Source organism: Heteronotia binoei, chromosome 13 (genome assembly GCF_032191835.1).
Source record: "Heteronotia binoei isolate CCM8104 ecotype False Entrance Well chromosome 13, APGP_CSIRO_Hbin_v1, whole genome shotgun sequence".
Taxonomy (NCBI): domain Eukaryota; kingdom Metazoa; phylum Chordata; class Lepidosauria; order Squamata; family Gekkonidae; genus Heteronotia; species Heteronotia binoei.
Genome location: NC_083235.1, coordinates 7,765,774 through 7,791,087, shown reverse-complemented (window position 1 = coordinate 7,791,087; position 25,314 = coordinate 7,765,774). Strand labels below are relative to the sequence as shown.

At 50.1% G+C, this 25,314-nt stretch overlaps 1 protein-coding gene across 5 annotated transcripts in view; it reads left to right on the top strand.

Annotated features, from left to right (window-relative positions):
- The window catches only part of IQSEC2 (IQ motif and Sec7 domain ArfGEF 2), a 368,004-nt gene that overhangs the window by 274,187 nt on the left and 68,503 nt on the right, over positions 1-25,314 (top strand). For all 5 annotated transcript variants that reach the window (XM_060251903.1, XM_060251901.1, XM_060251902.1 and 2 more), the window contains 2 exons: positions 22,695-22,986; positions 24,326-24,724. In XM_060251903.1, the coding sequence (XP_060107886.1) occupies positions 22,695-22,986; positions 24,326-24,724 (691 nt within the window). The remainder of the gene's footprint in view (positions 1-22,694; positions 22,987-24,325; positions 24,725-25,314) is intronic.

The following is a 25,314-nucleotide window of genomic DNA, read 5'->3' as shown; positions in this document are numbered from 1 at the left end:
CCTGATACAACATGGCTTCTCTTATGTTCTTCTGTGACAGAGAGTGTTGGACTGGATGGGCCATTGGTCTGATCCAACATGGTTTCTCTTATGTTCTTATGTGACACAGAGTGTTGGACTGGATGGGCCATTGGTCTGATCCAACATGGTTTCTCTTATGTTCTTATGTGACTCAGAGTGTTGGACTGGATGGGCCACTGGCCTGATCCAACATGGCTTCTCTTATGTTCTTATGTGACACAGAGTGTTGGACTGGATGGGCCACTGGTCTGATCCAACATGGTTTCTCTTATGTTCTTATGTGACTCAGAGTGTTGGACTGGATGGGCCCCCGGCCTGATACAACATGGCTTCTCTTATGTTCTTATGTGACACAGAGTGTTGGACTGGATGGGCCATTGGTCTGATCCAACATGGTTTCTCTTATGTTCTTATGTGACTCAGAGTGTTGGACTGGATGGGCCACTGGCCTGATCCAACATGGCTTCTCTTATGTTCTTATGTGACACAGAGTGTTGGACTGGATGGGCCATTGGCCTGATCCAACATGGTTTCTCTTATGTTCTTATGTGACTCAGAGTGTTGGACTGGATGGGCCACTGGCCTGATCCAACATGGCTTCTCTTATGTTCTTATGTGACACAGAGTGTTGGACTGGATGGGCCATTGGTCTGATCCAACATGGTTTCTCTTATGTTTTTATGTGACTCAAGAGTGTTGGACTGGATGGGCCATTGGCCTGACCCAACATGGCTTCTCTTATGTTCTTCTGTGACACAGAGTGTTGTACTGGATGGGCCATTGGCCTGACCCAACATGGCTTCTCTTATGTTCTTCTGTGACACAGAGTGTTGTACTGGATGTGCCATTGGCCTGATCCAACATGGCTTCTCTTATGTTCTTATGTGACACGGAGTGTTGGACTGGATGGGCCATTGGCCTGATCCGACATGGCTTCTCTTATGTTCTTATGTGACACAGAGTGTTGGACTGGATGGGCCATTGGTCTGATCCAACATGGTTTCTCTTATGTTCTTATGTGACTCAGAGTGTTGGACTGGATGGACCATTGGTCTGATCCAACATGGCTTCTCTTATGTTCTTATGTGACTCAGAGTGTTGGACTGGATGGGCCACTGGCCTGATCCAACATGGCTTCTCTTATGTTCTTATGTGACTCAGAGTGTTGGACTGGATGGCCATTGGTCTGATCCAACATGGTTTCTCTTATGTTCTTACGTGACTCAGAGTGTTGGAATGGATGGGCCATTGGCCTGACCCAACATGGCTTCTCTTATGTTCTTCTGTGACACAGAGTGTTGGACTGGATGGGCCATTGGCCTGACCCAACATGGCTTCTCTTATGTTCTTCTGTGACACAGAGTGTTGTACTGGATGGACCATTGGCCTGACCCAACATGGCTTCTCTTATGTTCTTCTGTGACACAGAGTGTTGTACTGGATGGGCCACTGGCCTGATCCAACATGGCTTCTCTTATGTTCTTATGTGACACAGAGTGTTGGACTGGATGGGCCATTGGCCTGATCCAACATGGCTTCTCTTATGTTCTTATGTGACACAGAGTGTTGGACTGGATGGCCCATTGGCCTGATCTAACATGGCTTCTTTTCTGTTCTTATGTGACACAGAGTGTTGGGCTGAATGGGCTATTGGCCTGATCCAACAGGGCTTCTCTTATGTTCTTATGTGACACAGTGTTGGACTGAATGGGCCACTGGCCTGATCCAACATGGCTTCTCTTATGTTCTTATGTGACACAGAGTGTTGGACTGGATGGACCATTGGCCTGATCCAACATGGTTTCTCTTATGTTCTTCTGCTTTTGTGCCTGGTCTCATACCGAATTTGCGTGGCTGAATGCCGGCTGTTTATTAGCTTTTCCAAAAGGAGGCTTCTAGCCCACATGGTTCTCGAAGTTCCCGTGAAAAAGATCAAACAGATCCCAGTGGTTCAAAGACGGGATTCACTGTGATTTGCGTAAGGAACGGTCCCTACTCCCTCCTTCCCATCAGGCGTTCTACTGGTTTGTCCTTCCTGTCACTCACAGGCCGCTTTTTATCTAGCTATCGATGCCAGTTTTTTTTTTTATTATTGTGCAGGGTTCTTTTAATATCAAAACGCCTCCTACGTTCATAAAATAAAAATAGACACACCTCTGATCAGTCTGCAAGACATTTAGATAACATTTTGGTAATTGGGGATGTCTGTACAAAATCCATCTATTAATTGCCGCCGCTTTTAATTGACTTCTGCAGTTGCTGGAGCGTGGGTTTTCCCCCATGATTCTAACCCAACTGCGCCTTGTCTTCTCTTCGGTAGCTCTGTCTCATTCCGAAGTAGGGAAGAGGAGTTCCTCTTTGTGGATATGCACGTTTCGGTTTTTTCCTCTCTCCAGAGAGGGCTTCCCTGGCAATATTTCGGAGACCGTGAATGCACGATGACTGCATGGAAGCCAGACGTCTGTTGATGAGGATTTCTGTTGCAGACAAATCACATTTTCCCGGGCATGTGGACGACCGCACATCCTTTGTTTCCGGGAAAATGAGGGTCATTGCCCCCCCCCCCCCACAAACATATCACTCGCCTCTGTGGTAATGGAGTCCTTGAGTGTCCCTGGTTTTAGCACGATTTTGCTGCTTCGCACAGGGGCTGTTTTTTTTCCAGCAAGCTAAATTTTTGATAAGTCGTTTGAAAATTCTGCCGACGCGGCACGCTCCCTGCTGTAGATTGTCTTCTGCATGGAATCTTTTCAAAGAAAAAGAGGAACAACAGCGAGATCTCTTCCACCCCCACCCCCCGGTGCCCTCTCTCTACCAGGCGGTGTTGCCAACTCTAAGTTGGGAGATTCCTGGAGATTTGGGGGTGGGTCCTGGTGAAAGCAAGGTTTGTGAAAGACAGGGACCTCAGTGAGGTATGATCCATTTTCTACAGGGGAACTGATCTTCTGCAGATGTCTGTTCTAGAGATCAAGACGTTTCATCCGTCTTTCTTCAGTTTGGAGGCTTATTAATCACTGGGACCCGATCTTTATAATACATTCACAGGAGGCCAACAAGGTTCAAGATATATCTGGCAATCGATCAGTTGGTCTTCTGTGAATGCATTGTAAAGATCGTGTCCCAGTGATTAAGAAACCTCCAAACTGAAGAAAGACGGATGAAACGTCTTGATATCTAGAACAGACGTCTTTGGAAGGGCTTCCTTTAGCTCCATGAACTAAATACTGGAACATGGATATTCCTTTGTGATTGGAAAGTTTTGTTGAACTCCTTTTGAACTGACTTGTGGGAATAGCCTTTTGAAGCATGTTTTTGTTCAGAGCCAGTTTGGTGTAGTGGTTAAGTGTGCGGACTCTTATCTGGGAGAACCGGGTTTGATTCCCCACTCCTCCACTTGCACTTGCTAGCATGGCCTTGGGTCAGCCATAGCTCTGGCAGAGGTTGTCCTTGAAAGGGCAGCTGCTGTGAGAGCCCTCTCCAGCCCCACCCACCTCACAGGGTGTCTGTTGTGGGGGAGGAAGGGAAAGGAGATTGTGAGCCGCTCTGAGACTCTTCGGAGTGGAGGGCGGGATATAAATCCAATATCTTCTTCTATCTTCTTCTTGAAGTTCTATGCGCAAGCCTGGTCAGACTACCACTGACCTCCACATTACAGTGTTCTGTTATTTAAAATTTATGGTGTCTCCTAACGGTTCTTTACTTACACACCACCTGGGGGTTGGCAACTCTAGCCTACACTGTTCCACTGCCCGCTTCTGGGAGCTTTCTTACCTCTGATCCCAGCTGCATATGTTGAAAGAAACATCTGGGGGGAAAGCTTGTAGGTGGTGCATACAGTTGCCAACACTGGGCTGGAGAATTCCTGACTATTTGGGCGTGGACTCGGAGCCTGGAGAGGACAGGATTTGGGAAAGGAGAAGAGGAGATTGAATTTATATCCTGCCCTGGAGTCTCAGAGCGGCTTACCATCTCCTTCCCTTCCTTTCCCCACAAAAGACATCCTGTGAGGTAGGTGGGGCTGAGAGAGTTCTGAGAGAACTACTCTTGAGAGGAACAGCTCTGAGAGAACTGTGGCTGGCCCAAGGTCACCCAGCTGACTACATGTGGAGGAAGCGTGGGGAATCAAACCCAGTTCTCCAGATTAGAGTCCTCCATTCTTAACCACTACATCAGACTGAAAAAGAAAAGAGTCCGTTTTTATACCCCACTTTTCTCTACCTTAAGGAGTCTCGGAACGTATTACAATCTCCTTCCCTTCCCCTCCCCACAGCAAACACCCTGTGAGGTAGGTGGGGCCGAGAGAGCTCTCCCAGAACTGCTCTTGAGAGAACAGCTCGAAGAGAACTGTTCCCAGCTGGCTGTATGTGGAGGAGAAGTGCAGGATCAAACTCGGTTCTCCAGATTAGAGTCCACCGCTCTTAACCACTACACCAAACTGGCTCTCCGGAGGGGAGAAACCTCAGTAGGGTACAATCCATAGGGAGTCCACGCTCCAAAGCAACCATTTTGCTCCAGGGGAACTGATCTCTGCAGAGTGATGAAGGATCAGTTTTAATTGGGGTTGCCAGGTTAAATCCAAGAAATATCTGGGGACATTGGGATGGAGCCAGGAGACATTGGGGGTGGAGCCAGGAGACATTGGGGGTGGAACCAGGAGCAGGGCTGTGACAAGTACAACTGGACTCCAAAGGGAGTTCTGGCCATCACATTTAAAGGGACCGCGCACCTATTTAAATGCCTTCCCTTCGTTGGAAATAATGAAAGATGGGGCAGTTTCTTTGGGGGCTTATAGAATTGGACCCCCTGGTCCAATCTTTTTGAAACTTGGCGGGTGTTTTGAGGAAAGGCACCAGGTGCTATGCTGCAAATTTGGTTCCTCTGCCTCAACAAACAGCCCCCCCAGAGCCCCAGATACCCACAATCCTCCATTATACCCTATGGGAATCAGTCTCAATAGGGAATAATGGAGTGTCCAGTAGACATTCCCCCCCCCCCCGCTTTCTGATGACCTTGAAGTGAGGGGAGGGCCTCTAAACCGGGGGATCCCCTTCCCCCACCTGGAGATTGGCACCCCTATTTGGGGAGGGGGAGGAAGCCGACAATAACGATCCTTGCAGCAGGTGTGAAGCCAAGGTTGCGAGTGTCCCGGAGGCAACACACTGAGCTGAGATGTTGCACACCCAGAGACACAACCTAGCAGTCGAAAAAGGAGGTCCTTTTGATACACGGAGGCCCCCGAGGTTTGCATGTCTGCTCGGAGGGAAATGAGCACGCCTGGATCCCCGCCATATGGAATTTCAACCCGCAGCCGCCTCTGGGGTGGGCTGCCGCATCTGCTGTCTCTCAGCCCCATAACATTTGGAGATGGGAAGTAAAGGAACGTTCTGTTTCTGGTTGGAAACCTTGGAGGGAGGGGGGGGGGAAGAGAGGGAAGGGGGTTTAAAGGAACAGAGAGCAGAAATCCTTTGAGCTGCCCAGAAAACTACTAGGGAATGAAGGCGGCTTTGAACGTGCCTAAATTGTTAAGGCGGGAAAGATGCTCTAACAATCCGGGAGCCGCGGGGAAGCGCCTTTTCTTCAGCGCTGGCCGAGAAAGGGCATAAAAAGGTCCCCGCTGAGATCCGAACTCGCAGCTGCCCGGCAGACCCGAGTTGCAAAAGGCGGTTTGAGTTGGTGAACAAAGCCGAGGCAGCTTCCGCGTGGAGGGAAGGACTCAATTTGGCGGACTCTGAATTCAAGGCATTCGTCGCAACCAGTGTTTAAGGGGCACTGTGGTTGGCGGAACAGAGGCCACGGGGGTGCGCGACACGCTATTCACACTGTCGGAGGTATGTTTTTGCTTTCTGAATGATATATTTTCCTCAGGAGCGCCCCTGCTGAACACTAATTGTGGTGTTTTTTTTTTTAAAGGGTGTGTTGCTTACTCCCGCCTCGTTGGTGAACTTTTCCTTATTAGCGTATCGCTCATAAAGGAGTTCTTCTTGCCCGTTGCAATTTTGTGCTTTCCAAAACGTTCCTCGTGAAGGAGGGTGGGTTATTTATTTTTTTTTAACGAAACCGTTTGCGTGGCACGCTGATCCTTTGCGTGCCCTTGTGGCTTTCGCTCTTTTTGTCCCTTTCCCCAGCTGCGTAGTGTGCATCCAGCTAGGCTTTCTATTGATACTAGATTTTACACTGCATTCTTTAATATTCTTTTTCAAATGGAGAGAGAAAGAGAGAGAGAGAGAGTGTGTTGTGTCTTCTGGCGCATGGTGTGTGCTCAAGGACAGATTTTTCTCAATCGTGGCATTGCATGTTCAGTGCGAGTTTAGCCAGTAGAGCATCTTTTTCCCATCAGGGGCATATCGCTTAGTTCACCAGAGTTCAAGCCATGAGGAAACAGAGGTAATCCCGTTCCAGTCTTCAGGCCCATTTTTCTTCCTCCCTTCCTCTGCTTGTCACGCGCCTTCTGCTAACTACTCTGTAGCCTCTTAAGACCCAAGGAGTCTCCCAGGAGCAATTTAGCGTCTCCTCATATTATCTCTCTCTCCGTCTCTCTCTGGAATCGGCTGGCGTCGGCTGTGTTCTCTGAGCTGCCGACTTGGCAATTGTTGCCTTATAGATGGCAGAAAGCTCGTCAGGTCACAGCTGATTTATAGCAGGCCCTGTGGGGTTTTGAAAGCAAGAGACGTTTCAGAGGTGGATTGTCATTGCCTGCCCTTGCGCCATGACCCTGGTATTCCTTGTAGATCTCCCATTTGATTTTTAAAGTCTTACACAACCTGGGGCTGACATATCTACGGGACTGCCTCTCCCCATATGTGCTCCCCAATCCGACACACAACATCTGCTGACCATCTTAAAGGATGTCCATCTTGCCTCAACCTGGGCCAGAGCCTTTTCAACCTTGGCCCCAGCCTTGGCCCCAATCAGCTCCCTCTAGAGATCTGGGCCCTCACCAAATTGATATCTTTCCACAGAGCCTGTAAAATGAAGCTATTCTGCCAGGCCTTTGGTTGAGGCAGCAGGCGTCCTACTCCCATCAGCTTGGGCCTTTGTGGCGATCCATCTCTGCTGTAACATAAATTTATTTTATTTACTATCTTCAGTTCACATAATATGTGTCAGGGCCAGAGTCAAGGAAAAGACAATTCAAGTTCAAGATCTTTATTCCCCAGCTTCGTGGGCATAAACACGAGTTGTCAGAACTGACCTCTCTGTCAGTTTCCCCAACTTATAAACCTTTGCCCTGACCGTTATAATTCAAGCCAAACTGTGCCAAGCAAAAGCAGGGGTTTTGTGCGGGGTTTTTGCTAAGCTCTCATCACCTCAGGTGCCCACTATCAGTTCATGGTTCTCATCTCCTTCAGCTCTTTGCCCTTGGTTACCTAGCAACTAGCCAATTCCCGGACATGCCTCCAGATAAGCAACAAGTTACAGTTCTATCAAAGGCATAGCAAGCTCAGCAAAGCATTATACAATTGAATACACATGACAAGAGGAACAAGATGGAGCGACTCTTGACAATATATGCCCAACTGAGTCGCCATTTATAATTTGTATGATCTGTCAAACTGTATTGTTCACATCGCTCTGGTTTTAACTGGTGTTTTTATACTGTTTTTATAATGTTGTTATCCACCCTGAGCCCATCCTTGGGAAAGTGCGGACTATAAATTGCCTAAAATAGATAAAAAATAAATTCAAATAGCTAGGGCTGACCAAGCTCGGCTTCTGAGATCTGATTTCTTGAATTGAGTCATCACAAAAATATTTGTTCCTCCTTCCTCCCAGGGTTCATGTGGTAAAATGGTTTTGTGAAATAGTCCTGACCATACTCTTGTCTCCTAGAACCCACTAACTGCCTGAGGAGATTGGGTTAGCCACACACACAGCGCATAGGAGTTAAAAACTAAACACACCCCTGAGTGGCTCAGGAGCAGAGCATCTGCTTGACGTTCAGAAGGTTTGGGGTTCAATTCCCAGCATCTCCAGTTAAAAGGACCAGGCGGAAGGGGATATGAAAGACCTCAGCCTGAGACCCTGGAGAGCCGCTGCCAGTCTGAGGAGACAATACTGACCTTGGTGAACCAAGGCTCTTGATTCATTTTAAGGCAGATTCATGCGTTTATGTGTGTGTGCCGCCTGTGTTTGGTTGATGGTCCCCCAGCTAACACAGTAGTTGTGATGGTTCGAACATCTTTGTGTGTGACCCTTTTCAAAAACATTTCACCTCAAATGTAAACCCTTCTTTCCTGAGGAGGAAGTTCTATATGTCTTCTTTCTTTCTTTCTTTCTTTCTTTCTTTCTTTCTTTCTTTCTTTCTTTCTTTCTTTCTTTCTTTCTTTCTTTCTTTCGGGACTCGCAAAGAAAGATTCTGGGCTGACGCACCTGAATTTCTTGAGTTGGGTCATCACAAAAATATCTTCTCCTCCTTGGGTTTGTGTGGTAAAACGGTTTTGTGAAATAGTCCTGACCTATCTCTTGTCTCCTAGAACCGCTAACTGCCTGATTGTGTTTGGACTTCACATAAAAGATTTACCACATAAATGTTCTAAGGAAGAAGTTGCTTTGTGGTGACCTCCTTTCGCCTTGGATTTGGTTTTGGTGGAGGCTGATATTGTGGTGATGGAAAGTGTAAAGATTTGGCCAGCTTACAGTAACCCCCATAGGGTTTTCAAGGCAAGGGACAAACAGAGGTGGCTTGCCATTGCCTGCTTCTGCGTAATGACCCTGCACTTCCCTGGCGGTCTCCCATCCAAATACTAACACCAAGGGTGACCCTGATTAGCTTCTGAGATCTGACAAGATTGGGTTAGCCTGGGCCATCAAGGTCAGGGCTGAGACAAACAGAAGTGGTTAGCCATTGCTTGCCTCTGCATAGCAACCTTCAACTTCTTTGGTGGTCTCCCACCCAAGAACAAACCAAGGCTGACCCTGCTTAGCTTTTGAGACCTGATGAGATCAGGCTAACCTGCACCCCCCCACATCAGGGCCGAGACAAACAGAGGTGGTTTGCCATTGCCTGCCTCTACATAGCAACCCTGAACTTCCTTGAGAGAACAGTGTGGTGTAGTGGTTAAGTGTGTGGACTCTTATCTGGGAGAACCGGGTTGGATTCCCCACTTCTCCACCTACAGCTGCTGGAATGGCCTTGGGTCAGCCATAGCTCTCACAGCTCTCCTCGACAGTAACCACTTAGCTTCCGAGATACGATGGGAATGGACCAGCCTGAACATCCACAGAGATGTTCCACCAGACATTTAGATAAGCATATGGAGCAGATGTCCATCAGTGGCTATTGGCCACAGCTTATTGTTGGAACTCTCTGTCTGGGGCAAGTGATGCTCAGTATACTTGTGCTTGGGGGGGGGGCACAGTGGAAGAGCTTCTAGCCCCACTGGTGGACCTCTTGATGGTATTTGGGTTTTTTGGCCACTGCGTGATACAGAGTGTTAGACTGGATGCGCCATTGGCCTGATCCAACATGGCTTCTCTTATGTTCTTATGTGACACAGAGTGTTGAACTGGAGGGGCCACTGGCCTGATCCAACATGGCTTCTCTTATGTGACACAGAGTGTTGGACTGGAGGGGCCACTGGCCTGATCCAACATGGCTTCTCTTCTGTTCTTATGTGACACAAAGTGTTGGACTGCAGGGGCCACTGGCCTGATCCAACATGGCTTCCCTTATGTTCTTATGTGACACAGAGTGTTGGACTGGATGGGCCATTGGCCTGATCCAACAGGGCTTCTCTTATGTTCTTATGTGACACAGAGTGTTGGACTGGATGGGCCATTGGCCTGTTCCAACATGGCTTCTCTTATGTTCTTCTGTGACACAGAGTGTTGGACTGGAGGGGCCACTGGCCTGATCCAACATGGCTTCTCTTATGTTCTTATGTGACACAGAGTGTTGGACTGGATGGGCCATTGGCCTGATCCAACATGGCTTCTCTTATGTTCTTATGTCCGGGGCAGTGATGCTCTGTATTTTTGGTATTTGGGAAGGCACAGTGGGAGGGCTTCTAGCGTCCTGGTCCCACTGATGGACCTCCTGATGGCACCTGGTTTTTTTGGCCACTGTGTGACACAGAGTGTTGGACTGGATGGGCCATTGGCCTGATCCAACATGGCTTCTCTTACATTCTTATGTGACACAGAGTGTTGGCCTGGATGGGCCATTGGCCTGATCCAACATGGCTTCTCTTATGTTTTATGTGACACAGAGTGTTGGACTGGATGGGCCACTGGCCTGATCCAACATGGCTTCTCTTATGTTTTTGTGTGACACAGAGTGTTGGACTGGATGGGCCACTGGCCTGATCCAACATGGCTTCTTTTATGTTCTTATGTGACACAGAGTGTTGGACTGGATGGGCCATAGGACTGATCCAACATGGCTTCTCTTATGTCCTTATGTGACACAGAGTGTTGGCCTGGATGGGCCATTGGCCTGACCCAACATGGCTTCTCTTATGTTCTTATTTGGGCGGGGATAGCAATGCTAAAGAGCACTGTCCTTTCTCTCATTCACCTCCCTCGACAGTAACCACTTGCAATGCTTTGACCTGATTTTATTGAGCAGTATTGTAGATGGGATGATTATTTTAATGTTGCCCAGTTATGGTTTTAACTATTCATTATGATACACCCCGCCCTGAGTCCTGCTGCACACGGGAGGACGAGTTATAAATGGAAAGTATAAATAAATATAAATAAATAAAATCCAGGTCAGGGTGTTGCAGGAATATGAGAGATTGGAATCACAGCGTTGGAAGGGACCTCCAGGGTCATCTAGTCCAACCCCCTGCACAATGCGGGAAATTCACAAATACCGCCCCCTAACTTCACAGCATCAGCATTGCTATCAGACGTCCATTTAGCCTATGTTTTAAAATCTCCAAGGAAGGAAAGCTCACCACCCAAAAAAGGGAGAAACTGCTCTGTCACGAAGTTCTTCCTAATGTTGAGCCAGAAACCTTTCTGATTGAATTTCAACCCGTTGGTTCTGGTCCTGCCTTCTGGGGCCACAGAAAGCAATTCTGCACCGTCCTCTATATGACAGCCCTTCAAGTACTAGAAGATGGGGATCATCTTCTCTTAGTCGTCTCCTCTCCAGGCTAAACATACTCAACTCCTTCAACATTTCCTTCTAGGACTTGGTTTCCAGACCCCACCCTTCAGCTTCATTGCCTTCCTCTGGACACATTCCAGCTTCTCTATATCCTTCGTAAATTGCAGTGCCTAAAACTGAACACAGTGCTCTAAGTGAGGTCTACCCAGAGCAGAGTAAAGCGATACCCTCCCTTTGCATGATCAGGACACTATGCCTTTGCTGATACAGCCCGAAATCACATTGGCCTTTTTAGCTACCGCATCACACTGCTGAATCATTTCAGTATATTCATCAAGCATTTGGTTTTGCAGATTGGGAACTGGTTCCTGAAAGTCCCAAACACATTTTTTTTTTTGGGGGGGGGGGGGGAGCTCTTCACACCCACTTTGTGCCTCTTCTCAGTTGCACCCTTTTCAGGATTCCAAACAATCAGGGACGACACAGCAGTGCTGCAGACAGCATATCACCAGTCAGTGGCATCATCAGTGAGGGCCACTGAGGTAGCATCATCCTCATTGAGGGAGGCTGGGTGGGAGGGAATGTTGTCTAGGCAACGCAAGACCAGGCCTGTTCTCCGGCACTGAATGTAGAGGGCAGTTTTTGTTTTTTAGAAGCCATGTTGGATCAGGCCAATGGCCCATCCAGTCCAACACTATGTGTCACACAGTGGCCAAATATACACACACACTGTGGCTAATAACCACTGATGGACCTCTGCTCCATATTTTTATCCAATCCCCTCTTGAAGCTGGCTATGCTTGTAGCCGCCGCCACCTCCTGTGGCAGTGAATTCCACATGTTAATCACGCTTTGGGTGACGAAGGACTTCCTTTTATCTGTTCCAACCTAACTGCTCAGCAGTTTCATTGAATGCCCACTAGTTCTTGTATTGTGAGAAAGGGAAAAAAGTACTTCTTTCTCTACTTTCTCCATCCCATGCATACTCTTGTCAACCTGTATCATGTCACCCCGCAGTCGACGTTTCTCCAAGCTAAAGAGCCCCAAGCGTTTTAACCTTTCTTCATAGGGAAAGTGTTCCAAACCTGTAATCATTCTAGTTGCCCTTTTCTGCACTTTTTCCAATGCTATAATATCCTGTTTGAGGTGCGGTGACCAGAATTGTACACAGTATTCCAAAAGAAACCGCACCATCGATTTATACAGGGGCATTATGATACTGGCTGATTTGTTTTCAATTCCCTTCCTAATAATTCCCAGCATGGCGTTGGCCTTTTTTTATTGCAATCGTACACTGTCTCGACATTTTCAGTGAGTTATCTACCACGACCCCGAGATCTCTCTCTTGGTCAGTCTCTGCCAGTTCACACCCCATCGACTTGTATTTGTTTTGTGGCCCACCCATGACACGTGGCCCAGCAAGCCAGAGAGCTTTGCCTCATCGCCATGGCGATACGGGTTTATGTTTCCTGCCTTACTGTGTGGCACCGTGAAGATGGGTAGTGAAACCGCCCTCATGGCGCAGGTGCGCTGAGAAGACGTTGGATTTTTAATCCGCCCTCCACTCAGAGTCTCAGAGCAGCTCACAATCTCCTTTCCCTTCCTCCCCCACAACAGAGACCCTGTGAGGTGGGTGGGGCTGAGAGAGCTCTTACAGCAGCTGCCCTTTCAAGGACAGGGTCTCAGAGCGGCTTACAGTCTCCTACATCTTCTCCCCCCACAACAGACACCCTGTGAGGTGGGTGGGGCTGAGAGAGCTCTCCCAGAAGCTGCCCTTTCAAGGACAACCTCTGCCAGAGCTATGGCTGACCCAAGGCCATGCTAGCAGGTGCAAGTGGAGGAGTGGGGAATCAAACCCGGTTCTCCCAGATAAGAGTCCGCACACTTAACCACTACAACAAACTGGCTCACAGAAGACATTGAATTTATATTCTGCCCTCCACTCAGAGTCTAAGAGTGGCTCACAATCCCCTTTCCCTTCCTCCCCCACAACAGACACCCTGTGAGGTGGGTGGGGCTGAGAGGGCTCTCACAGCAGCTGCCCTTTCAAGGAACCTCTGCCAGAGCTCTGGTTAACCCAAGGCCTTGCTAGCAGGTGCAAGTGGAGGAGTGGGGAATCAAACCCGGTTCTCCCAGATAAGAGTCCGCGCACTGAGGCGGACAGACGCTGCACCCTGCTTTCCTGCGCTAGAAGTGCGGGCAACGGTTTTGTCTTCACGGCGCCGTGCCGCGAGGCGACAAACGTCGCCCTATTTCCTTGGCAACGCAGAGGTGAATTTCTCTCACTCCCGTGTCTGAGTTCAGAGGCACGCTGGAATATGTTTTCAAAATACGCGTTCCCAAAAGGTGAGTTTGCATCTGGATTTGTGGCCAGGAGCGCTTGGCCAAGATACCCTGCATTGTCCCCCGTAAAGAGCACAGACCCACGCTCCATCCATAAGACTAGCAGAGCTTAATAGTTTCCAGATCCTTTTAGGGTCTGCTAGAGTATGGCAAGGAAAGGAAAGGTCCCCTGTGTAAGCACCAGTCGTTTCCGACTCTGGGGTGACATTGCTTTCACAACATTTTCACGGCAGTCTTTTTATGGGTTGGTTTGCCATGGCCTTCCCCAGACGTCCACGCTCCCCCCCACAGCAAGCTGGGGACTCCTTTGACCGACCTCGGAAGGATGGAAGGCTGAGTCAACCTCCAGCCAGCTACCTGAAAACCCAGCTTCCGCCAGGGATCAAACTCAGGTCGTTCAAATGACGGGTTGGCACCTCTTTTACCCTAAAAAAGGTAAAGGTAGTCCCCTGTGCAAGCACCAGTCCTTTCCGACTCTGGGGTGACATTGCTTTCACAACGTTTTCACGGAAGACTTTTTACGGGGTGGTTTGCCATACCCTAAGAGCCCCGTGGTTCAGAGTGTCAAAGCTGCAGTACTGCAGTCCTAAGCTCTGCTCACGACCTGAGTTCGATCCCCGGCGGAGGTCGTGAGCAGGGCTTAGGACTGCAGTACTGCAACTTTAACACTGTACAGGAAGGAAGGAAGGAAGGAAGGAAGGCGGGAAGGGAAGGGAAAGAAATGTCCCCTGTGCAAGCAGCAGTCATTTCCAACTCCGGGGTGACGTTGCTTTCACAACCTTTTCACGGCACACTTTTTACGGGGTGGTTTGCCATTGCCTCCCCCAGTCATTTATACTTCCCCCCCAGCAAGCTGGGTCCTCATTTGACCGACCTCGGAAGGATGGAAGGCTGAGTCAACCTGGAGCCAGCTACCTGAAAACCCAGCTTCCGCCGGGGATCGAACTCAGGTCGTGAGCAGAGCTTAGGACTGCAGTACTGCAGCTTTAACACTCTGAACCACGGGGCTCTTAGGGTATGGCAAACCACCCCGTAAAAAGTCTTCCGTGAAAACGTTGTGAAAGCAATGTCACCCCGGAGTCGGAAAGGACTGGTGCTTGCACAGGGGACTACCTTTACCTTTTTTAGGGTAAAAGAGGTGCCAACCCGTCATGTGAACCTATGAAGCTGCCTTCTACTGAATCAGACCCTGGGTCCATCAAAGTCAGTCTTGTCTTCTCAGACTGGCAGCGTCTCTCCAGGGTCTCAAGCTGAGGTTTTTCACGCCTCTTTGCCTGGACCTTTTTCAGTTGGAAATGCCGGGGATTGAACCTGGGACCTTCCGCTTACCAAGCAGATGGTCTACCACTGAGCCACCATCCCTTCCCTTTGCTTCCACCTTGCAAAGGAAGGCGTGAACACCCAGCTTTCTGTAGGGATGGTAGCGGAGCATAGTTTTTTTGTACGACAACCAGGGGTCATGTTGTAGAAAAATAGGTGGTGGAGCTCATCCAGGGATTGTTATGCAGCTGCACCTACTCTTCAATGGACAAGGAGGTGGAACTCTCAGGAGGAGGAGGAGGAACTCTCAGAAAGGTTCAGGAGCTGCGCTTCTGTGAGCTCCCACTGAATCCGAGGCCTGGCAACAAGTGCACTCCACACACTCTGGGCACGTCTTCCGGCAAAAAATGGGATGTTCTCCCAGAATCCCCTGGGACGTGGCGGAAGCCTTTGGGCCTAACTGTAGGGAAGGGGGCCACAGCTTGGTAGCACATCTAGGGATTGTAGCCCCACCTACCTCAATGGGTGTCTGTTGTGGGGGGAGAAGATATAGGAGATTGTAGGCCGCTCTGAGACTCTGTCCTGGAAAGGGCAGCTTCTGGGAGAGCTCTCTCAGCCCCACCCACCTCGCAGGGTGTCTGTTGTGGGGGGAGAAGATATAGGAGATTGTAAGCTGCTCTGAGTCTCTGATTCAGGGAGAAGGGCAGGGTATGCAATTCAATATAATCTTCTTCTTCGCTCTGAGCTGCTGTGAGTCTCTGATTCAGAGAGAAGGGTGGGGTATAAATCTGCAGTTCAATATAATCTTCTTCTACTTCTACTTCTGTTTGAGTCTAGGGGCCCCTTTAAGACCAACAAAGTTATATCCAAGGTATGAGCTTTTGTGTGCCACTCACGCTTCCACAGATACACATGGAAGCTCTTACCCAGAATAAAACTTGGTTGACCTTAAAGTTGCCACTGGATTCCAACTTTGTCCTGCTGTTTCAAACACAGTGGCCCCCCGTGGATCTACCTTCACTTAGTAGTTATTCTAGCATCCCACTTTGGGTCATCCATAGCTCTGGCAGAGGTTGTCCTTGAAAGGGCAGCTGCTGTGAGAGCCCTCTCAGCCTTCTCAGGGTGTGTGTTGTGGGGGGAGAAGACGTAGGAGATTGTAAGCTGCTCTGAGTCTCTGATTCAGAGAGAAGGGCGGGGTATAAATCTGCAATTCTTTTTCTTCTTCACATTAGCACTTTTATGGGAGCAGGCGTCGTTTTGTAGAAAAATAGGTCATAGAGCTCATCCAGGGATTGCTATACAGCTGCACCTATTATTCAATGGACAAGACAGGTAGGTTTGCCTGGTCCAGTTCAAGAAATACCTGGGGACTTTAGGGGTGGAGCCAGGAGACTTTGGGAGTGGAGCCAAGAGACTTTGGGGGTGGAGCCAGGAGACTTTGGGGGTGGAGCCAGGAGACTTTGGGGGTGGAGCCAGGAGCGAAGTTGTGACAAGCATAATTGAGCTCCAACGGGAACACTGGCCATCACATATAAAGGAACTGTGCACCTTTTAAATACCTTTCCTCCACTGGAAATAATGAAGGATAGGGGCACCTTCTTTGGAGGCTCATAGAATTGTACCCCCTGGCCCTGCCTTTTTGAAACTTGGAGGGTGTTTTGAGGAATTTTTGAAACTTGGAGGGCGTTTTGCCTCTACCTCAAAAAACAGCCCCACCCCAGAGCCCCAGATACCTGTGAATCAATTCTCCATTATACTCTATGGGAATTTGTCTCCATTGGGAATAATGGAGTGCCCAGCAGACATTTCCCTCCCCCCCCCCCACTTTCTGATAACCCTGAAGTGGGGGGAGGGCCTCCAAACCAAGAGATCTCCTGCCCCCACCTGGGAATTGGCAACCCTAAAAAGCAGGCATAGGTGCACAGCTGCCTTCAGCTCTCATGGGTCACGAGTCAGGCGCGAGGTTGCTGTTTTGTTTTTTTTTCTTGGCAGCTGAACCATCAGATTTAATTTTAAATTTAAACTGGGCGTGGCCCTCCTTTTAAGCCACCGATGTGTGAGGAATCGGCTTTCGCACTCAGCTCCTCGGGGAGGGAGGGGGTGCTTCATTAAAAGTGGCAACGCAGTGTTAAGGCAGCGACTAGTTCATCAGGCTGGGCGCGGCTCTTAATTGCGTGGGGTACGCTCTGTAATTTAAAACGGAAAGGAGGAAAATGAAAATGTTTTTTTTAAAAGCTCGGGAACAATTAACGCCGAAAGCACTTGGGTTGCTTTTTTCCTTGTTGTGGATGAAAAACCGGCCAGAACTTCTCCTGTTAAGACAAAGCTCAGTGGTTAAGCCTCTGCTTGGCATGCAGAAGGTCCCAAGTTCAATTCCCAGTATCTCCAGTGAAAAGGACCAGGCAGGAGGGGATGGGAAAGACCTTGACCTGAGATCCTGGCTCAGTGGTAGAGCCTCTGCTTGGCATGCAGAAAGTCCCAGGTTCAGTCCCCGACATCTCCAGTTAAAAGGACCAGGCAGGAGGGGATGGGAAAGACCTTGACCTGAGACCCTGGCTCAGTGGCAGAGCCTCTGCTTGGCATGCAGAAGGTCCCAGGTTCAATCCCCAGCATCTCCAGTTAAAAGGACCAGGCAGGAGGGGATGGGAAAGACCTTGACCTGAGACCCTGGCTCAGTGGCAGAGCCTCTGCTTGGCCTGCGGAAGGTCCCAGGTTCAATCTCCAGCAACTCCAGTTAAAAGGACCAGGCAGGAGGTGATGAAAAAGACCTTGACCTGAGACCCTGGTTCAATCCCCGGCATCTCCATTCAAAAGGACCACGCAGGAGGTGATGGGGAAGACCTTGACCTGAGACCCTGGCTCAGTGGCAGAGCCTCTGCTTGGCATGCAGAAGGTCCCAGGTTCAATCTCTGGCATCTCCAGTCAAAAGGACCAGGCAGGAGGTGATGGGAAAGACCTTGACCTGAGACCCTGGCTCTGTGGCAGAGCCTCTGTTTGGCATGCAGAAGGTCCCAGGTTCAATCCCCAGCATCTCCAGTTAAAAGGACCAGGCAGGAGGTGATGGGAAAGACCTTGGTCTGAGTCTCTGGCTCAGTGGCAGAGCCTCTGCTTGGCATGCAGAAGGTCCCAGGTTCAATCCCCAGCATCTCCAGTTAAAAGGACCAGGCAGGAGGGGATGGGAAAGACCTTGACCTGAGACCCTGGCTCAGTGGCAGAGCCTCTGCTTGGCATGCAGAAGGTCCCAGGTTCAATCCCCAGCATCTCCAGTTAAAAGGACCAGGCAGGAGGGGATGGGAAAGACCTTGACCTGAGACCCTGGCTCAGTGGCAGAGCCTCTGCTTGGCCTGCGGAAGGTCCCAGGTTCAATCTCCAGCAACTCCAGTTAAAAGGACCAGGCAGGAGGTGATGAAAAAGACCTTGACCTGAGACCCTGGTTCAATCCCCGGCATCTCCATTCAAAAGGACCACGCAGGAGGTGATGGGGAAGACCTTGACCTGAGACCCTGGCTCAGTGGCAGAGCCTCTGCTTGGCATGCAGAAGGTCCCAGGTTCAATCTCTGGCATCTCCAGTCAAAAGGACCAGGCAGGAGGTGATGGGAAAGACCTCCATCTGAGACCCTGAAGAGCCGCTGCCATGACCTTTGATGGTCCAAGGATCTGATTCAAAAGAAGGCAGCTTCATGCGTCTCCCCCCCGCCCCCCGCTCCCATGCAACCATTAAAAACTGCTGTTTGGTGGAAGATAGGGAGTGAACTAGCCCCCACCCACAGCCTCCTTGGCATTCCAGCTTCACTCTGAGCTTCATGCCACCATGGCTCATTAGAACCAATTCAGCATGGAAGCTCATAGGTCAGGGGTGGCCATGCTGGCTGGAGCTGATGGGAGTTGTAAGCAAAAAACATCTGAAGATGTTTGGCCACCCTTGCCATAGGTTTCAGGGTTGCCAGGTCCGATTAATAAATACAGGGGCCTTTGTGATTTGTAATGATGCTGGGATGTGGTTTTGTGTGATTGTCACAAGCACCTATTGGGTAGTACTTGTGGCGTCAACAACATTATCCAACCGTATCCGATACAACTCCTTCACTTTCCTTATAGATGAATGCCTGTCTTTCCTCCACGGAGCTCAAAGTAGGCTTGCCCCAGCTACCTTGTTAAGAGAGGTTAGGAGGATCGATTCCAAGTAGTATGAAGTCAACCCAGTGAGCTTTCTAGGCAAGTGGGCCCCAGCTCTCCCCAGCCTGATGTCAAACATACTAAATTGGAGTAGCTGGTTTCAAGGTGTAATCTAGCTCACGGGTGTCAAATTTATTTGTTATGAGGGCCGGATCTGACACAAAAGAGACCTTGTTAGGCCAGGCCATGTGGGGTTGGGCCGGGCCATGTGTGTACCTATTGAAGATTAGGTAGCAGAGATAAAATTTGTATAAAGAACACAAACACAAATATATATTTTTAAAAAATTAAAAAATGCTTAAAACCTTAGCTCTCATTGGTCTTAAAGGTGCTTTCTTTGTATTTCTCCCATGGGATCCAGGGAACTGGGCAAAGGAAGTTCTGGCTCTTTCCTTCCTTCCCCAGGGCCTGGGGCGGGGAGCCTCAGTCAATAGAAGGAAGAGAGCCTTGGCTCAGTAGCTCTGCTGTGCGATTGAGAGAGCCTGGCAAAGCAAGCTATTCCTCTCTCTTCCTCCCCAAGGGCAGAGCTTCAGCCAGTGGAGACAATGAACATTTTGCTCTGTAGCTCCTGTGCAATTGAGCAAGCCTTGCAAAGCGAGCTGTGATGCAGAAGGAAGCAAGAGAAAGGGAGAAGGAAGCAGATGACAGCCAGTTGCTCGCGCCTGATAAGAGCCCTCCAGGGGCCTGATTCGACCCCTGGACCACATGTTTGACACCCCTGCCTTCCCTGGGAGTCCTCTGAGAGTCTCAGAGCAGCTCACAATCTCCTCTATCTTCCTCCCCCAAAACAGACACCCTGTGAGGTGGGTGGGGCTGAGAGGCCTCTCACAGCAGCTGCCCTTTCAAGGTCGACTTCTATGAGAGCTACAGCTGACCCAAGGCCGTTCCAGCAGCTGCAAGTGGAGGAGTGGGGAATCAAACCCGGTTCTCCCAGATAAGAGTCTGCCCACTTCACCACTACACCAAACTGAAGAGAGGCTGGGCTCAGTAGCTCTGCTGCTTGATTGAGAGAGCCTGGAAAAACAAGCTCTGCCTCCCCCCCCCTCAGCCAGCTGAGAAAATAAGAGGCTTTGCTCTGTAGCTCCTGTGCGATTGAGCAAGCCTTGCAAAGCCTTGCAAAGCAAGCTGTGATGCAGAAGGAAGCGAGAGAGAGGGAGAAGGAAGCAGATGACAGCCGGTTGCGCGGGGGCCTGATAGGAGCCCTCCAGGGGCCTGATTTCCCCCCCCCCTCGAACTGCATGTTTGACACCCCTGATCTAGCTGGTGCAACGAGCTCCCTGAGGAGGTTAGGGCCCTGTGAGAGCTTTCACAGTTCCGCAGGGCCTGCAAGACAGTGCTCTTCCGCCAGGCATTTACTAATTCAGATCAACAACGATAACAACAGATACTGAACTATCTGGCCCACCTCAAATGCACAATCATGACCTCGAAATCTGTTTTCCTGATAGAACATCTAGTAATAACAGCTGCACAGCAGAATTGGACATGGACTGAATAGGCAGCTACCCACTATCGTCACGCTTAATACTAATTTTTAAACTAGCAGTATTTTAAAAAATTGTAAAAGGTCAAGGTCGTCCCCCATGCAAGCTCCAGTCGTTTCCGACTCTGGGGTGACGTCGCATCATGACGTTTTCACGGCAGACTTTTTACGGGGTGGTTTGCCATTGCCTTCCCCAGTCCTCTATACTTCCCCCCCCCCCCAGCAAGCTGGGTCCTCATTTGACCGACCTCGGCAGGATGGAAGGCTGAGTCAACCTCGAGCCGGCGACCTGAACCCAGCTTCCGCTGGGATCGCATTCAGGTCGTGAGCAGAGAGCTCTGACTGCAGTACTGCAGCTTTCCCACTCTGTGCCACGGGGCTCTATAAGATCAATATAGCACCTGATATCGTTTTGCGTTTTTATATAGTCTTGTGTTTTTATTTACGGTTTACATCGATTGCTGGGTTTTACACGATGTTTTAACGAAAATGTGAGCCGCTCTGAGCCCGCTTCGGTGGGGAGAGCAGAGGGAAGCCGAATAAATAAATAAATAATGCAGACACAGCCTCCACAGGCTTGTAGCAATCTGCGAAGTGCCTCTCCGGCCATCCTGGTAGAATCCGCGGTGACAGACTGGTTAGCCCCCTGATATTTTGGTGGACTGGAATGCAGTTGCTACGGGGGCAAGTAGTATTCAGAGAGCAACGGTGAAAGTCAGCTGTAGGGAGATGGAATAGAACTAAGTGGGGCTGGACTGAACAGGGTGACATCCAAACCTTCAGGTTTCAAAAAAGGAAAAAAGCCAGTAGGTTTGTTAATCTCCTTCCTAGCCGAGCTAGAGTCAAGTTCAGTAATAGGGGTGTGCGTTCAGCATCAACTGAGCTCCCCAGATCTGCCGGTGATCCCGGCCCGAAAGAGGTCCGGTTGTCCTCGGCAAGGGCCAGGACATTTTCAATCCTGGCTTTGACTTGGTGGAACACCCTGCCAGAAGCCATCAGGGGCCTGCGAGATCCTTTCCAGTTTCGCAGGGCCTGTAAGGCAGAGATGTTCTGCCAACTCTTTGTATAAGGACAGTGACGGTTGCCATGCTGGCACCTTTTCCTCCCCACCCCCTCTTGTGATGGAATAAGAGCACTAGAGATGCCATCAAGGTTTGTAATCTTTTTAATGGAACTGATTTTATATATATATAAAAATGCAAGATCAATTGCAATCTCTCTCTTGGCTTGGCTTCGTGAACGAAGATTTAAGAAGGGTGCAGTAGTCCACGTCTGCTGCAGGCTCGCTGGTGGCTGACAAGACCAATGCAGGACAGGCAGGTCCGGCCACAGTGGCTGCAGGGAAAAGTCTGATTTAGGGTTGGTGCTGTTGACCGCAAGTAAGGATGCCCGTTGACCGCGGCTAGCCAACTGGGGGGGAGGAGACGAGCTTTGTTTAGGCCACCTTTTCTAGGCCCCTCTCCGTGTGGAGCAAGCAGTGCTGTCCCTAGATAAGGCTGCTTGGTCGTTCAGGGTGCTGCCGAAAAATGCTTTCGTCTCCAGGTTAGCATCAGGCGACCAATACCCTGAACCGCCTACATGCAGGATCGGGACTGCGGCTTCCAGTGGCACTACCTCTTGGTGGCTGGGACTGGCCTGTATGGTATTGGGATCCAGGATTTTTTGGAAATATTGGGGGGGGGGGGAATTTCAGGTCGAATAGACCTAAACCAAAAAAATACCTTCTTCTCTTGTTTTGCACACCTCTGTTCAATACCATCTCACAGACTATCGAGCTGTTCAGGGTATGAGCTTTTGAAGCCTCTTCGTTAGATACAGGGCTCTCGAAAACTTATACCCCTGAAATCTTGTTTGAATCCAGCTCTTCTGCTGCAGACCAACACAGCTGTCCTCGGCAACTTCCTAGTCTGGGGAAATTGTATATAAGTCTCCGGTCCTATCAGGAAATTGGTCTGGAAGCCAGTTGTGGCTCTGTGAGGGGAGCAATAGGGAACTGTTGTCTAGTTTGGTGCAGTGGTTAAGTGCGTGGACTCTTATCTGGGCGAACCTGGTTTGATTCCCCACTCCTCCACTTACAGCTGCCAGAATGGCCTTGGGTCAGTCATAGCTCTCGCAGAGCTGTCCTTGAAAGGGCAGCTTCTGTGAGAGCTCTCTCAACCCCACGCATCGCACAGGGTGTCTGATGTGAAGGAAAAAGGAGATTGTGAGCTGCTCTGTGACTTCTTCTCTCGGTGTCAGCGACTGACCATTCTGTGACAGGAGACAAAAGGGTAACATCAGCGTTCTCGGGTCACCATAGCGTAACTTCCTTGCTCTTCTTCAGCATTTCTATAATCCCTTTCCCTTTTTCCGCAGCGTGGAAGGCGACCAGCCGGGAAGTGAGCCAGGCACTATCGTGGACAACCTGGGCAGTCAGCCGCCGTACCGCTGCGCCCCCGAGGTGACCAAAATCGAGCACTACGATTTGGCGCCATCCTTGTCGTCCTCCTCCATATGTCACACGCCGTCACCGGGGCTGCCGTGGGCCCAACGTGCACGGCTACAGCCAGCCAGCGTGGCTCTGAGGAAGCAGGAAGAGGAGGAAAGCAAGCGTTCCAAGGCATTGTCGGACAGCTATGAGCTCTCCACAGACCTTCAGGACAAAAAGGTAGTAGGGTCTCTCGTGCTTGCGAGTTGTAGAGGGTCGAGGAGCCCTGAATAAATCCAGGGCACCTGTGTGAGGTCATATGTGGCCTTGCCTTCACGTTAACTAATGTTGAAGGGCCCACTGCACACAGAATACTGTGGAATACCCATATTGGCATTGCAGGCCACCGTAATATCAGGGGGCTAACCAGTCTGTCTCAGGTCTCTCTCTGTTTCCCGTGCTATTCATAGTCCTTCCCAGTCAGGGATTGTGGAGGTTCCTATAACTGTTCAAACTGAGCGTGGCAAGGTATCAGCCAAGCTTCTCTCTCACCCTCCCCATAACCTGGGTGACTGTGCCAGGATGGGGGAAAAGGGAAAACAGAAAATCTGATGCCAAAAATGAAGGGGGGGAACCATAACGAATGCCAATCTATTTATTTTTTAGGAAAATATTTACATCCTGCCTCTCCCAGTTTGGTGTAGTGGTGAAGTGTGCGGACTCTTATCTGGGAGAACCGGGTTTGATTCCCCACTCCTCCACTTGCAGCTGCTGGAATGGCCTTGGGTCAGCCATAGCTCTGGCAGAGGTTGTCCTTGAAAGGGCAGCTGCTGTGAGAGCCCTCTCAGCCCAACCCACCTCACGGGGTGTCTGTTGTGGGGGGAGAAGATATAAGAGATTGTAAGCCATTCTGAGTCTCTGATTCAGGGAGAAGGGCGGAGTATAAATCTGCAATTCTTCTTCCCACCCAAACAAGGATGGCTCACGCCACCTTGAACCAAGAGGAAGGGCAGGGTGTAAATTTTTTTTAATAAGTAAACAGATTAGGTGGCTCATAAAGGCCTGCCCAGCTGGAAATAAACTCATTTAAAAATGCAGCAGCGAAGGATAAACAGCGGCTAGTTTCGTCCTCAAGGTAACGCGACACACCGACTGGTTGTCTGCTGAATGCTCGCCTGAACTTCTTTTCCAGAAGGAGACTCGGCCTTGGAGCCCTGTACGCGGCCTCGGGGGAGGGTGTCACATAAAGCTGGGGCCTGCCTGGGAGTGAACGGATCTGAGCAGGGGCTAATTGGACAACTTGGAGGGAGAGCTCACCTGGGAAGAGGCTCTGGGAGGATCCCAAGTGGGATGAGACGGGAGACGCTCCCAGAGCTTCTGTGTTCCTCCATGTCCCTTTTCCGGGCTCACTGTGCGATCATTTCTGAGCGTTCCTTGAGGCCGGTTGTACTGGCCTCCTTGGTCAGCATAGTTCTGTCCGCACTACCCACTTCCTGATTCCCCGTGTCCCTATTGCCCCGCACTGCCTCGCTCGAATCCCCGCTCTCGTCCCCGTCTGATCCTCTGCTGCTCACCGCAGGTGGAGATGCTGGAGCGGAAATATGGGGGCTATTTCCTAAGCCGGAGAGCGGCCCGCACCATCCAAACGGCCTTCCGGCAGTATCGCATGAACAAGAAGTTTGAGCGCCTGCGCAGCTCGGCGTCCGAGAGCCGCATGTCGCGGCGGATCATCCTGTCCAACATGCGGATGCAGTACTCCTTTGAGGAGTACGACAAGGCCCAGAACGCCCCTTACTTCGAAGGCAAGCCCGCCTCACTCGACGAGGGGACCATGGCCAGCGCTCGCCCCCACCCGCTGGACCGGGGCTTACCCTACGGCGGCTCCTGCCGGGCCGGCTTGGACGGCAACTCTCTGCATTCCTCTTCCGGAGGCTTCTGCAATGATATCACGGAGCTGGAGGATTCCTTCTCGAAGCAGGTAGGCTGTGCCCAGCTGCCCCGCTCCCATCTATCCTTGTTTCTTAGTCATTTCTACGGCCATCTGACAGCAATGCAGATCTTGTGAATTTAGGGGGAGGTCTTTGTGAGTTAAGAGCCCCGTGGCGCAGAGTGTTAAAGCTGCAGTACTGCAGTCCTAAGCTCTGCTCACCACCTGAGTTCGATCCCTGGTGGAAGCTGGGTTCTCAGATAGCCGGCTTGAGGTTGACTCAGCCTTCCATCCTTCTGAGGTCAGTAAAATGATTACCCAGCTTGCTGGGGGGAAAGGCAATGGCAAACCACCCTGTTAAAAAGTCTGCCGTGAAAATGTTGTGAAAGCAACGTCACCCCAGAGTCGGAAATGACTGGTGCTTGCACAGGGGATCTTTCCTTCCTTCCTTTGCGAGTTTCCTGCATTGTGCAGAGGGTTGGACTAGATGACCCTGGAGTTCCCTTCCGACTCTAGGATTCTATTCTTCTAATTAACTTTTTATTGAAGTTTTTTCAACATAAAAAGAAACAGTAGTACAAAGAAACAATAACGCAGTTAATAGCACAGAAAGGAATATCGAGTATAACCAAGTAATTAGC